At 56.7% G+C, this 14,356-nt stretch overlaps 1 protein-coding gene across 2 annotated transcripts; it reads left to right on the top strand.

Moving 5' to 3' along the window:
• The first annotated feature begins 8,477 nt into the window (after positions 1–8,477).
• EIF4EBP1 (eukaryotic translation initiation factor 4E binding protein 1) lies at positions 8,478–13,009 on the top strand. 2 transcript variants are annotated; one of them, XM_059870586.1, is made up of 3 exons: positions 8,478–8,719; positions 11,408–11,578; positions 12,665–13,009. In XM_059870586.1, the coding sequence occupies exons 1-3, from the start codon at positions 8,572–8,574 to the stop codon at positions 12,697–12,699; spliced, it is 354 nt and encodes a 117-aa protein (XP_059726569.1). In that variant the 5' UTR covers positions 8,478–8,571; the 3' UTR covers positions 12,700–13,009. The 2 variants fall into 2 exon arrangements, with proteins under 2 accessions (XP_059726569.1, XP_059726570.1); XM_059870587.1 differs by having other exon boundaries at positions 8,483–8,719; positions 12,668–13,009.
• The last annotated feature ends 1,347 nt before the right edge of the window (positions 13,010–14,356 follow it).

A 14,356-nucleotide genomic window follows, 5' to 3' on the forward strand; every position in this document is an offset into this window, starting at 1 on the left:
CGCGCTGCCCCGACCCGCCCCGCTCCCCCCGGCATCCCTGCCGGACGCCTCAGCCCCTCGCCGTGCTGTCCCGCCCTTCTCTGTGCTCCCCATCCCCTTTCTGTGCCCTCCAGCCCCTCTCTGAGTCCCCAGTCCCTCACGTCTGTCCCTGTTCTGCACCCTGCCGTGCCCACCATCCCTTCCCTGAGTCCTCAGCCCTCTGCGCTGCCCTCACCGTGCCCAGCCCGGTGTGCCCCTCTCCGTGCACCCCTCGCCGTGCTCAGACTCTCCCTGGGCAGGACAGACTGTCCCTGGTGGGGACAGTGACACCCCTGTCGTCCCCCGACATCAGCACAGGGTTGGCAAGGTGACAGCCAGCTTCCACCCAGGTGACACCCAGGGCCACAGTCACCCCTTGACTTCCATAGTTATTGCCTGAGCCTCCTTCCCAGTGGATGAACGAGACCTTTCTTGCTCCCCTTCCTGAATTTGGGTGGGTGCTGGTGTTTGGAGACCCCCACCCACACTTCCTGTCCTACTCGCTTGGCACTGGAGAACCACCAAAACTTCAGGGAGGCTCCACAGCCCCATCCCAGTTCCCAGGGCCCCTGGGCAGACTCCAGAGTGGATCATCTTTCCCTATCAGTTATTTATACAAATACTGCAACTTCTAAGGCAGACGGTCTCCAAATGCAGCAGTTTGAAGTTTCAGCCAAATGGAGCAATGTTGACAAAGACGGAAAAAATATGTGTAAAAATGATCTGGCTGGCATTTCTTCCCATTCATGAGCTACGAAAGCAGAGTCCTGCTTTTACAAGCTTCATCTTTACAAGGCTGTTTTGGATTTTCAGAGCCCTCAGCCAAGGGCTTGATCTGATTTCACTCAGCTCCCAGCTCCGTGCTCCCTGGGAGTGAGCTGGGAATTGCTGTTCACAGGGCAGCTTGTGCTGGCCCCAGAGCAGCCCTGGCACACACACAGGAGCAGGGAAGCTGTCGTGTGTCTGTCCTGGCTGCACAGCCAGCTCCGGGGCACACTCACATCTTTGGGTCTGAGAGCAAAGCAGGAGCACCCGTGGCCATGTCCCTGGGTGGTGAGGGCTCTAGGGAGTCTCCAAAGGGCAGCCATGGGGCAGGATGCCCAGCTCTGCCACCCCCCTGGAGTCACCTTCCCTTCCCATCCTCACCTCTGCTTCTCATCCTCTCCTCCCTTTCCATCCCTGCCTCCACTTCCCTGTCAGTCCCAGCCAAGCTGGGCTCTGTGCTGGCCCCCAGACACCCAAGGAGCTGCCACACTCATCCCTGGGGATTTTACAGCCTGTTTTCCTGCAGACAGTCCCCATGGCATTTCTGCCCTTCCTCACCCTGCCGTGCCCAGCAGGGAGCTCCCCCTGCGTTCCCAGGCATGGACAGACACACTGCCCACAGCAGGACAGACAGCCAGGAGCCCCCCAGGGGCCGAGCAGGCATCCAGCCCCTCGTCCTGATGCTTCTCTCTGCACCTCAGAGCAGGGCCAGCCCTCGGCAGGAGGGCTCGATGCCCTGCCCCGCTCCGGGGATCAGGCGGGGCTGGGGAGGGGAAGGGACAGTCCCCTTCCAGCTCCGGGGAAGTAACGTGGCTCCCAATCTTTGTCCCAGTTTTACAGCTGGAAAAGCTGGAGCACAGAGGTGCTGGGTCTCACCCAGCCCTCACCCCCATCCCTGCTGCTCCAGAGCTTTGGTCCAAGCCCCCACAGGGATGGAGACTGTCCAGCCCGGGACTGTCACCAGGAGAAGAGTCTTCTTCCCTTTCCCATCCCTGCCAGGACCTCTGGCCTGGCTCTACCTGCACGGCCACTGGCAGTGGGGAGGCAGAGCCAGCCTGGCAAAAGGCCACAGGAAGCCAACGGGTCAAGGGTTGTTTAGAAAACTCTGGGAAAATATGTTTATGCCATGGATCAGAGCAGCTCCTTTGGCTGTTGCTGCAGAATAAACAATGGGTATTTAAAAATACATTTTACACACAGAGAATTGGAATCAATTAGGGGAGATCCCTGCTTGGGCATGCAGGGAGTAGGGAGCAAACATCTCCTTGCTGGGCAGCAAATGGAGTTCCTGGTGCCCATGGATGTGTTTGGAGAGAGGAAACAGATGCCTGAGCTGATCTCAGACACATCTGAGGGCACACAGGCTCTGCTTGGTCACAGAGAGTGAGGGGTGAGAGCTCAAGTAGCAGCTATGGATAAAACAAAAGCTTTTTATAGCTGAGAACTCGCTCCCTCCCTGGCATGTGGTGCATTCTGGCTGGTACAGGACACGAGATAAACCCATCACACGGTGGAGTCACAGTGCTGCCACTGCTCGTGGCCACACCAACTGTGGGGACACCAGAGTCCCCCTCTCCCTCCTGCCTCAGCTTCCTCAGCCTCCCATCACAGCACAGGCTCCACAACCAGCCCCAGTGCAGCAGGTGAGGGCACCAAAGTGTCACCCTCAAGGGGTTTCACCTGCCCATCCCAAGGGAGGACACCTGGGGACAGCTCAGGACATGGATGAGGGCTATGGGATGCTCTTCCTTGCCCGAGGAGATGCCAAGGAGAACCACTTCACCCAAATTCCCTCCCCAGGGAGGGAGGTCTGGGCTCGCTGGGGTGGGCACAGGGCCAGGCTGGGCTCTGGGAATGGGTCTGCCCCAGCTGTGTCCCCACAGCAGTGACAGACTGCCCTGGATTTTCAGAATACTTCCCATATCAGATCCACAAATCTTGCTTTGAAGTTGTTTGGGATTCTCTGTCACCACATTTCCTTGTCAGCACATAAACAGGCTGTGATGAAGCTTTAACCCCTGGGTACTGCCTGTCCCAGGAAGCCTGCAGGAAGCTCCACATAAACTCAGGTCCCCATATAAACCCTCCTCCCTGGCAAAGCAGGCACAGCTCTGGCAGCTGCAGCACTGTCTTGTGCAGGAAGGGAAAAATCCCTGTGTCAGAAGAATAAAAAATGATAAAAATGTGCTGTTTCACAGGCATGCTCAATATCCCAAGGCAAATATCCCACAGGCAGTGTGTATCCCACATTTACAGGGCTCAGGCAGGGGCTGTGCTGTGTTTCTGGGATGCTTCACACCCTTCTAGAACCTTCCCTGGGGCTGCTGCCCCATCACCCAGTGGGACAATCCTGTTATTGTTGGACATACACATGTGATTAGGGTTTAAGAAGAAAAAAGTGGTTTATTTTGTGTGGTTTTTAGCTTATATATTCTTAACAAAGCATAATCTTAAATTATTAATTATATCATAATAACTTATATCAAAATAACTTATATTTATCAGTGCAAAGTAATTAGAGTTAATATTATTAATAAAATTTTTACAAAAAATTAATAAAGTATGTATATACATTTACTTATGTATGTCATTTACCTTACAAAAATTTTCATGTATCTTTTCTAATCTGTTTCTATGCTAACAACTTTATTTTCTTCTTTGCTGTAAATACACTTAAAAATCATTAATTATTATTTCTTCTATTAACTCAGCTTTGCAAACTAACTGTCAAACCCCTCCAATTCGATCCCTGTGCCACCCCAGCCCGGGCTGAGCCTGGCACCCCAGGGGCTCCGAGCTCCCACGTCTCCAGCACGCACATCCTGTTTTCCAGGCGAAGCTCCTGGGAGCTCCTGGTGGTGATGAAAGAGGCACCCGGAGGTCGGAGCCGGCCCAGCCGGGGCTGAGGTCACTCTGTTCCCTGTTTGTCAGCCCGTTCCCAGCCGGGTTTGCCCCACACAGCTCGGGGGAAGGAGCCGTGCTGCCCTTCAGGGGCCGGGCAGGGCTGCTGGGATCGCCCTCTTGGCCTGGGGTACCCCGGGGTCAACAGGTGGGGGCTGAGGGGTGGTGTGAGAAACAGCTGCTCACTTTGGAAATCTAAAAAGGTTTATTAAACCTTGACAAAAATACAGCAAAGGGCTACATGAGGAAAAAGCTGCAGGGCTGGGAACTGCCCCTCGTGCACACCACGGGGCTGGTTCATCCTCAGGAGGGATGCTCAGGCTTTTATACCCCTGGGGCTGCATCAGCCAGCCCTGGCCCTCCCAAAGTCTGTCACTCAGCTCTTCTTTGCCATTTATCAGTGCAGACTGCTTTGTCACTGGATTGGAGCTCAGGTGTTGCCATGCCCACCCCCAAAGCACCCCCTGAGCTTTGCCATTCCCAGCTGCCCCAGGTAAGGCACACCTGTGCAGCTTCTTTGTACCTGTCCTGGACAGCCCAGGCTGTCTGATGGCAACAATACAGGGGGGAAAGGGAACCGTGGGGAGAACAGAGGGCATCTAAACTATAATAACATAACTGTGCATCACTAAAGGTTTTATTGATATTCACACAATAGTTATCTTTAATTGTGAGAGCCAATCATCTCATTATCCATCTGTAACAGTGGGAAACCTGCGATGGAGAATGCAGCTCGGGGCATCTCTTCAGAGGGCAGCAGAGGGAGGCAGGGGTCTGCCCCAGGGCCATCCTGCCCTGAGCAGGCAGCCTGAGAGCAGGCACAGCCCAGCAGGGCCACAGCAGCATCGGGAGAATGAGGGAAAGGGGCATCGAGCTCTTGAAAGCCAGCCAGGCTGCACTAAGGCAACCCCAGGTCCTGCTCCTACCCCCGCAGATCCCTGTGCAATTATGGTTTCAAATTAAAAAATAAATCTTAGTAAAGCTGTTTTTTCCCTGCATTGCTGAGAGGAAAGCCTGCGACAGCAGCAGGGCAGCACCTGCCCCAGTTATTCCCAATTTCTGACATTTTTATCAAACCTTGCAGGTTCCATTTCTGACAGGTCCCATCTCCCTTCAGCAGCCGGAGAAGGGAGAGTCCTCATGGTGCCATCAGGACCACAAAGGCTTTACAGATGTTTTCACAGCTCCTTTCCCGTTGTTTCTGGTTTTCCTCCAGCTGTTGCTAAAGCAAACTGGGGTGGGGGGGAAGGAGGGAGAAGTTTGCAATAACACGGGTCCAGATTTCACAAAAAGTGTGGGAAGCAAGGAGAAAAAAACAACAGAAATGACCTCCGAGAGAGCTGAGCTGTCAGGCAGGGCTCTCCGAGGGAGAGAGGAGCATCCATGTGGCATTCCCAGCTCTGCCCCAAAGCAGGGTGGGAGGGAGAGGGTCCAGCCCCGCGTGGGGGAAGCTGGCAGGGATGAGGCAGTGAGTGGAGCTGCCTGCCAGCCCAGCCACACCACGGGACACCGGCCAAGCTGCCACGTGCCACCCGCATCTCCCTCTGCCCCTGCATGCCGGGCACCCTCTGCCAAAGCTGTGCCCAGCAGCACCCGCCCCAGCCCCCGTGCCCTCTCCTGGAGCTGGCACCAGGCTGTGCTTGCTTCCAGCCCGATGTCTGCAGGGAGGAAAACCAGAAACAACGAGGAGGAGAAGGAGGAAGAGGAGGAGGAAGAGTCAAACACTCCTCCCCCGGCTCTGGCCATGGGTACCACGGTGAATCCCGTGCCCCAGAGGCTGCTTGCAGGACCCAAGGAGCCCATCCCAGGGCTGCGTTTTGGGGTGCTGAGCACCCCCAGCAATCCCGGGGACGTTCCAGCCAGGGTTTCCTGCTCAGGGCTGGGGCCGGCGGAGATGCCCTTCCCAAAGGCAGGATGGGCTTGTTTATGGGGCAACCTTTATCTGCACCAGCAGCCCTCGGGCGGGCAGCAGGGACGCGGCTTCGTCCGGGTCTGTCCTTATCGCCAGCCGCGATCGGAGGGGAATGTAAACACCGAGGGATGGGGTGGAAATGCCGCGGCACTGGGACATCCTCACTGCCGTGGGGTCCATCCTCCCCCCGTCCTTCACGGGGCTGCAGTGGGGTCCCCAGTCCTCCAGGGGAGGGGTGGGATGCGGAGGGGGCTGGGGATGAGCCTTCCCACGCGGGAGCCACCCAAACAGGAGGTGATGGATGGGGCGAGATGAAAGCTGCCAGCACACCAGGCAGGAGTTTATCCTTCCCTCGGGTTATTCCCTTCCTGTCTCAGCAAACCTTCCTGTAATCACAGCTCGGTGCAGGTGGGGCCAGCGATGGCAGCGCCAGTGATGGCCCCCTGCCCCTGCTGCCCTCCCCAGGGCTGCTCTCACACCAGGGGCAGGGGCATTTCATGACTTATAAAGCACATTTTCTGCCCCAGGACCTCCCAGCGTGGTGAGCCCTTCCCCAAAGCCAGCCCTGCCCAGCTCGCAGGGACCCAAAGCAGGGCAGGAACAAAGGCAGCGCTGACACCTCGGAGAGCACTTCTGCTCCCGATTTAGAAGGCAACAATGCGATAACTCCGTATCACATGAGGATGACAAAGGGCTTTCCAGTCCCGGGAGCTGCCCGTGGAATGGGCAGATAAAATGCCCTGGAGAGGAACACTCTGTAACCCGGGGGTGCTGGTGGTGTGGGTGGGAGAGCACCCAACGTCTCTTCCCTGCCTGCAGGCAGCTCCAGGCAGCTGGAGCTCTTGTCAGGGCCAGGAGGATCCCTGTCCCTGTCCCTGTCCCTGTCCCTGTCCCTGTCCCTGTCCCTGTCCCTGTCCCTGTCCCTGTCCCCTGTGTGCTGCCGGGAGCACCGCGAGGGTGACACCGTGGCAGGGCTCTGCCCCAGCCAGGATGTGCCCTAAACCCTGACCTTCCCCAGTCCCTGACCCCACCACGGTCCGTTCTCCAGCAGGAGGAGGAAATGGCAGCGGCAGCCTCTCTGGGTTGGGGGTCACTGCTGATGTCATTCCACGCAGGAAATGTTGTTTTCCTGCCCCAGTGCCCACTAATCGATTCAGCAGCTGGCACAGGGCGAGAGCTGCCGGCTTGGCACCGCAGCCTGCCCGGGCCCCTGGGGCTTACTGGGGTCACCGCTGCCTGCCTGGGGTCCCACAGGACTTTGGGGGGCAGAAACAGCCCCATCCATCTCCAGCCTGGCAAGACACCGCTGCTCTGGACACCGAAGTGCTGCCCCCCAGGAAAGGCTCAGCGCTCCCCGGGGACCCGCAGGACCCGCGGGATGAGGGTGGCCCCGGGCAGGGTCCGGAGCCTGCGTGGCTGCCGAGCTCCATCTGTTGGAGCCGGGGCGATGGTTTGGGCCGGGCTGGGCTGCTGTGTCCTGTCACTGTCGTATTTTCTGGAAAATGCCTTCGCCAGGATTTCTTCTCCTGGGAAGCTGAGACGCCTCAGGCAAAAAGGAAAATTATATTATCTCATTGCTTCTCCTGTGTTTTGCTGCTTTGGAATGTGGTTCGAGGTTGTTGGTTATTTGATTAATTTCATGTGAATTGTTATGATTTAGTGACCAATCGCCTTACAGCTGTGTCGGGACACTGGAAGCAGCCACGAGTTTTCATTATCATTCTTTGTAGCCTTCTGTCTGCATCCTTTCTCTATTCTCTAGTATAGTTTTACTATAGCATTATTTAACATATTACAAATAAAATCATAAATTAGCCTTCTAAGAACATAGGGTCAGATTCTCAATTCCTCATTCGTCGTGGGGACCCTGAAAATACCACAGTGTCCCAACACGGCCCGGAGCAGGGAGCAGCCTCAAGCAGCCCCCGGGCCGGGGTCAGTCCCTGCCGCAGCCCCGGTGACCCCGCGGTGCTGCGGTACAGGCGGTGTCGGCGCTGGAACGCAGCCCGGTCCCTGGCATCCCGGCCGTCAGCAGATGTCAGCACCGGACCGGTGGCCGGTGAGGGCCAGCAGAGCCCTGTGGCCATGGCTGGAGGAGCAGGGAACCATGAAGGGCTTTTTCTAGAGAGTACCCGTGAGCAGGGTGGTGCCAAGGATGTCCGGAGGGGTTTCACGCCGGGTTTCATCCCTGGGTCCTCCAGCCCGGGGGTCCCTCCCCGCCGACTCTGCGCCCCCCGCACCGCACTTGAGCTGCTCTTTAGATCTTTCATAAAGTATTGAGGCAAACCCTATTTCCCACAGCTCCAGCCCCACCGGAGCATGCCCGGGGATGCGGCGTGGGGGGCGCCGGAGCCGTGTGTGGCCCCCCGGCTCCTCCCGCGTTTGTCGCCCGCCCCTCGGGGGAGGCAGAGCCATTTGGGATGGGGGCAGCCGGGCACACATCTGTCCCCGCGGCGTTCCCACGGCACCCCCGGACCTCCCAGCGCGGCCACGGGCGGGCACGGAGGGGCAGCGCCGTCAGCACCCCCGGGGCTCTGCGGGGTCCCCGCCGGGCAGGGGGAAGCGCGACCCCAAAAGCGGGATGCACAGGCCGGGGATGCCTCGGAGGCAAAAAGGGGAGAAAAAAGGGAGAAAAAAGGAGAAAACGGGAGGAAAAGGGAGGAAAAGGGGACCGGTCGGGGATCCCGCCCAGCCCCCGCCCGTTTAGCGTTAAGCCCCACCCCTGTCCGGGCTAAACCCCGCCTCCTAATTGACCCACTACTATTAGCATAACCACGCCCCCTTCCATCAAACCACTCCCACTCACAGTGAGCCCCGCCCACCACTTGCGCCCCGCCCGTTCCCGGCCCCGCCCCGTCCCGTTCCCGCGGCGGAAGGGGCGTGGCCAGAGCCGGAAGCGGCGGGCGGGCGGCGGCGGCAGCGGCAGCGCTGGTGCTGCTCCCGGTCGCGCTAGCGGTCCCGGTCCCGTCCCCGTCATGTCGGGCCGCTGCTGCCACGGGCAGACGCCCAGTCGCGACATCCCGGGCCCCGGCAAGTGCCTGGCCCTGCCCGACGGGGCCCCGCTGCCGCCCGGCGACTACAGCACCACGCCGGGGGGCACCGTGTTCGGGACCACGCCGGGCGGTGAGCGCCGGGCCGTGCTGGGGACAGCGGGGGAGGGAGGGCTCGGTTTGAGCAGGGGCGGGGAGCGCTCCCGTCCTGTCCCGGGACAGCGACCGGGAGCCCCCGCCCGGTGCCGGGGCTCGGTGGAGCTTTGGGGTGCCGGGGCGGGCGGACAGCGCCTGCCCGGGGCTCCGTGCTGGGGAGCACGGCAGCGCCTCGGGAGCCTCGCAGGGAGCAGCCTCGGCCTCCCCGTGGTTACTGATTAATTCTAAACTCTAATATTTGCTGTTTTCCCTGTCAGCCAGCAAACCCTGGGGCCTTTTTCTTTATTTCCAGTCCCAAACTGCTCTAAATTCTGGAGGCACAGTGCTCTGCTGCTGCTGCAAACACGCCATGGGCTCGTTCCCTCTTTGCTGTCCTGGGCAGTCCCAGAGCCGCCAGGAGAGGAACCTCCTGTAGGGACTTGTCCTCAAGTAAGAGTAATAAACTGGCTGTGCCAAGGGTTCCTCTATCAGAGAGGTTTTGTGTCCCCATCCCTCCATTTTTGGCAGCTTGGCCCCGAGAGAAGCGGCTGCAGCTCCAGATGGTGGCACAGGGTCAGTGGGGGGAGTTCCAGCAGCCTCTGCTGCCCCCGAGCCGGGCCTTGGGGTGATTTTGGGATGATTTTTTTTTCCCACACCTTGTAGAATCTCCCCCCTGCATCCCTGTCCGGCTGGGTGCGAGCAGCAGGAATGGTGAAGCCAGAAGAACAAACCGTGGGAGGGGTTGTTGTCCCGCAGGATTGCAGGGGTTAAATCGCGGGGAGAAGGGGAAGTGACACTGCTGAATCACCGGGCCGGTGTGTGCAGAACAGCCGGGGTTCGGGGTGGTTTTGGCCGTGCCTTCCCTGCTCTGGAAGCAGCAAATCCCTGAAGGCTCCAGCAGCACCTGCAGGAGCAGTGGTCAGGTGTGGGAGCCTTGCCCAGCCGTGAGTAACGCGGCAGAAATGAAATGAAATGAGCAATTAGCACAGCAGAAATAATGAAACGAAATGAGCAATTAGCACAGCAGAAATAATGAAATGAAATGAGCAATTAGCACAGCAGAAATAATGAAATGAAATGAGCAATTAGCAGAGCAGAAATGAAATGAGCAATTAGCAGCGCGCAGTAAGGAGCCCTCTGGGGCTGGCAGCTCTTTGTCCCCGGGGATTTCCTGGGTGTTTGGAGCAGGAGGAGAAGCTGGGCTGCATTTGTGACCGGGGTGTGCCCACCTGGCAGTGCCCAGGGCTGTCCCAGCCCGCCCGGGGACACCGTGTTGGGGACATTGTGCTGGGGACACCGTGTGCTGCCCGGCCCTGCTGGGTGCTGGAGGGAGAGAGGACTCAGAGCTGCTGGAGGACAGACACAGGGGGCTGGGGGGCTTGCAGGGAGCAGAGCATCCCGTGGTGTGTAGCTTTTCCTGCTAAACACACCCTGGTAGCACCCAGAGCTGGGGGAATGTGGCTCTGGGTGGGTGCAGGAGCCTCTTGGTACCTGTGACAGCCCAGGCTGGATGTCCTGTCCTGCCCAGGGTGTCCTGCTCCAGCTGTGTGTCCTGTCCTGCTCCTGCTGGCCACATCCCCCTGGCTTTCAGGAGCTCTGGGCACGAGGTTGTTGGAGGAAGGTGGAAGCTCAGTGCTCCCAGTGCTGGTACAGAGCTGCAGTTCCAGGAATCCCTGTCCTCCTCCTGGAGCTTCCCAGGAATTTAACACCCCTCTCCCAGCCAGCTGACTGTAGGGATGGATCCTCCTCCTGAAAGGACTGGAGTTCAGAATCATCAGTGAGAAGTTTTTCGGTGTTTTGAGAACTCCCTGGCAGAACTCCATAGGAGCACAGCTGCTGGACGTGTTGTTTTATGGATTTATTGTATATTTACAGTGTTCAAACCAAAGGGAGTTGGTTATTCCAGGACAGATGGTGGCAGGAGCTGTTTGCCCACACGTGTGTACTTTAGTTAACACTTTTGGGGAGGGCACAAGGGCAAGTCCCTTTCCCTGTGGCTGGAACAGGAGCAGAGCAGGACACACCTGATCCAGAGGGGTGTGCAGCCTCCTCTTGGGAAGCAAACACTGTTTTCCAGCCCTTGCTGGCTTAAGGCTGTGGGCTGTTTGGAGGGATCCCTTTTCTGCCTGTGGTTTTTGAGCAGTTTCCATGAAATTCCTTTATAAGGAACAGGGTGTTCAGTGGTGTTCCTAGAAATCCACGCCTGGAGCTCAGCGTGGTTGGCTGGAGGGGTGGTTCCTGGTTAAGCCTTGGAGCATTAACCATCTGTGTAAGCCCTGAGCAAGGTGTGTGTAAGTGCTGCTGTGCCAAGGGGAGTGCCCACGCAGGAATTCCTGCTGGGCAGAGCTCAGAGGGACACGGCCCTGCCCTGCTGTGTGTCCACCTGCAGCTTTCAGCCCCGCTTCTGGCCATGAGTGGGAATTAAATTCAGTTTTCTCTTTGCTCTGTGGGCTGGTGTGACCTTGAGCGAGGTGGGAGGGCTTGGATCTGCTGCTTCCAGCCCCTGCCAGGGGTTTGGAGCCCTGTGCTGGGTACCTGATGTGTCACCTTTAGTGGCAGTGCACCCAGAATTCTGGAAACTGAAGTGCTGCATCACAGTTATCACTTAAATATCCAATCCCTGAGCGTTTTGGGCTCTAAGGGACCTTAAAGATGATGGAGTGCTGAGCTTGTGCTGTCCCCCCAGGTACCAGGATAATTTATGACAGACAGTTCTTGATGGAATGCCGCAATTCTCCGGGTGCCAAGACCCCTCCCTCCGACCTTCCCGACATTCCAGGCGTCACCAGCCCCAGCGTGGAGGAGCTGAAGCTTGAAAACCACCACGTCCAGAGCTGTGAGGAGAAAGTGAGCGCAGGTGAGTGCAGGCAGCAGAAGCCCAACAGCCCCTCAGGAGCTCTGCTGGTTCCTAGAAGTTCCAGAGCTGGAGTGGAGCCAGGAGGTTCCCAGGAAACGTGGTCAATTCTCCAGTAACTTCTTGGAAAGTCACAGTGGGCTCAGTGTCACAGGGCAGCAAGGGTCTCGCAGTTGTTTGATCCTGCTGTGGTCCCCAGCAACGTGACTTTTGCAGTTTGGGGGTGTAATTTGATATGATTCCATTAATTCAGCCTTTGGGAAGCTGCTGTTGGATTTGGAGCCCTGTGGAGAACAGAGGGGCAGCTGCTGCTGCCTCTCCCTGAGCTGGGCTGTGCTGCAGCTGCTGGAGGTTCAAGTTGCAATTCAGAGCAGGATTTACTCAGGTTTTTAATATCAGCCTGAGTGGTAAATTCCTCCTGCCTGTTTCTGACCCTGTTTTGTGACAGGGACACTTCTGTGAGGTCCTGCTGCAGCAACATGAGCCAATGTTGCCTCGAAAAATTGTTTTTAAAGTTATTTGAGGTTATTTTTTGATGCAATCTGAACCTATCAAGTGCAAGTATTTATCTTCTCTCTCTAAAAATAAAGATCCAAAGGCTCTTGTTGTGTGCTTGCTGCAAGTAAAACCTTTCCAGAGTGAGGATTGCCTCATGCTGTCACCTGAAGTGGCTCAAGGGACCCCCTGAAATGCAGGCTGGGTGCTGGGCTGGGGCTCTGCCAGAGAATCCCTGTCCTCAGGAGCAGCTCCTGGCTGTCAGGCTGTGGGATAACAGCTGTGAAATGTGCCTGGCTGGGTTCTGTCCTCAGTGTGGTTCTTTCCATTCTTTGTTACAAGGAAATCCAAGGGGAAGAACTGATTATTTAAAGGGCATTTTCTCTGCCCTGCTCTGGTATGTCTGAGGGAGACCCCCCAGCAGTGACACCTTTACCACAGCTTCACAAGAGGATTTTCACACCAACCCTGCTGCCTGAATGCAGCTTTTGAACCCAAACCACCCCATTTCTGAAGCACAGCCACTCCTTCCCTGAAATCTTTGGTATTTAATGTGGAATTCTGGAGCCTCACCCGTGGTTTTGTCCCTCCCAGCAGGTGAGGAAGAGCAGTTTGACATGGACATCTAACCCACCTGCCTGGAGTGACCCAGTGGAGCAGCAGGACTTGTCTGGAGGATTCCCACCAGCCAGGCTTACAGCAGCCATGCCTTGAGTGCCTTCCTGCTCTGGGAAAGGCAGATTCCCTCAGGAGAGCAGAGCGTGTCCTGTTCCAGGGGCCAGGCCAGGGGTGCTGCAGGAGACACTCTCCCCCCTTGGTTTTGGTTCCAGTTTCATGCTTTTGTTAATCATTTTAATACTGTAACAGTAACGGAAATGCAATATAAGGGAGAAATAAAAATCATGTGAGGTCTCCTGGTGTGGAGATGAATGCAATAAATGTGGCTTCTGTCCCTTATTTCAGCAAGAAACTGCCAGCCTGAGGTGTTCAGTGGTGCCTCCTGTGCTGCTGGGGCTGGGCCAAGCATCCCTGGTCCCTGGGGGAGTTTTGGTTTGCCAAATCTGCCCCCAGAACAGAGACAACACCTGTCCCCTGAGTGCTTCCAGAAGGTTCTGTCACCAGTTGTGTTCCAGTGCCTGCCTGGCTGAGCTGCAGGTGGGAGTGTTTGGGCTCAGTTCAGCTGGAGGCTCTTGGAGGGCTCCTGGCTGAGCTGCCCTGCCAGGGAGAGGAAGGAGCCTGCACTGCAATTCTCTGTGGCATGTGCTAGCCTGGGTTTGTGATCCATGGAATCACAAACCCAGGAATTTGGATCATGGAATTTCCCTGCTGCTTTACCCCTGCTTCTCTTTTTTATCCTGTGGTGGGTAGGGAGAAGAGCTTTGGGGAAGAGGCTTAGAAACAAAGTCAGTCTGAGTTTGAGAGGGGAATTTTCATCATTTTGCTGTGGGAGGGTCCAGTTTGGGTCCCCAGAGCAAATATCTTTATTTTTAGCCTCCGTGAGGTTTGATACATGTGGCCTGGACAGTCTGTAAGGCATTGCTGTGTTACTGCTGGGGGGTGGAGGCACCTCACAGGAGGAGAATCCTGAACTTCAGACTTCCCAAACCACAGGGAGTGTCTGTGCAGACCAGCTTTGGCAGATAGCATTTAAATATCTGCTAATGATGCTCAGTGGTGACATTATGATATGCAAACCCTCAATAATGAGTAACAGAACAAAGCAATTGCTGCAGATAAACCTGCATTTCTCTAAGATAAGATTTAAGGGTTTCTCTGAAACCTTAATGGGAACAAATCCAAATTTTATTGCCCTCAGGTGTGACTTTATCAGTCTCAGCTGCACCAGTTAGGTTCTGAGGATGGTTTAGAGAGGAGCTGCTGCAGCTGGGACTGACTTTTTTCTGTGCTAAATTGGTTTTGCTTCAAAATGGCACTGCTGGACTGCAGCTGCAGTTTTAGGTTTAGGAAAACTTCCTGTGTTGATGGTAATTTCCCCAAAGTTCCCCCACTGCTGAAATGGCCCTGACAGTCTGGGCAGGCTCTGCAGGGATGAGCCCCTGTGCTTGTGCTGGGGATTCTCCTGCAGTCCCAACCCAAATGAGGAATTACCACTCTGCTGTGGCTTTGTGGGAAGGGTTGGATTGATGGGGCCCTTGGTGAGCTCCTGGACAGGGCCCTCAGCAGGACTGGCTGTCACCCTCCCTGACCTGTGTGTCTGGGCAGTGTCCCTGTGTCACCCAGGACTGTGGGTTTGGTGGGACACGGGATGCTGGTGACCCTGGGGTC

This window comes from Haemorhous mexicanus, chromosome 30 (assembly GCF_027477595.1).
Source record: "Haemorhous mexicanus isolate bHaeMex1 chromosome 30, bHaeMex1.pri, whole genome shotgun sequence".
Classification (NCBI taxonomy): Eukaryota; Metazoa; Chordata; class Aves; order Passeriformes; family Fringillidae; genus Haemorhous; species Haemorhous mexicanus.

Excerpts from the sequence above, each read along its gene's own strand:
- EIF4EBP1 (XM_059870586.1), top strand. The coding sequence starts at position 8,572 with ATGTCGGGCCGCTGCTGCCACGGGCAGACGCCCAGTCGCGACATCCCG. Across the intron at positions 8,720-11,407 it reads GTTCGGGACCACGCCGGGCG|GTACCAGGATAATTTATGAC; the intron begins GTGAGCGCCGGG and ends CTGTCCCCCCAG. Across the intron at positions 11,579-12,664 it reads TGAGGAGAAAGTGAGCGCAG|CAGGTGAGGAAGAGCAGTTT; the intron begins GTGAGTGCAGGC and ends TGTCCCTCCCAG.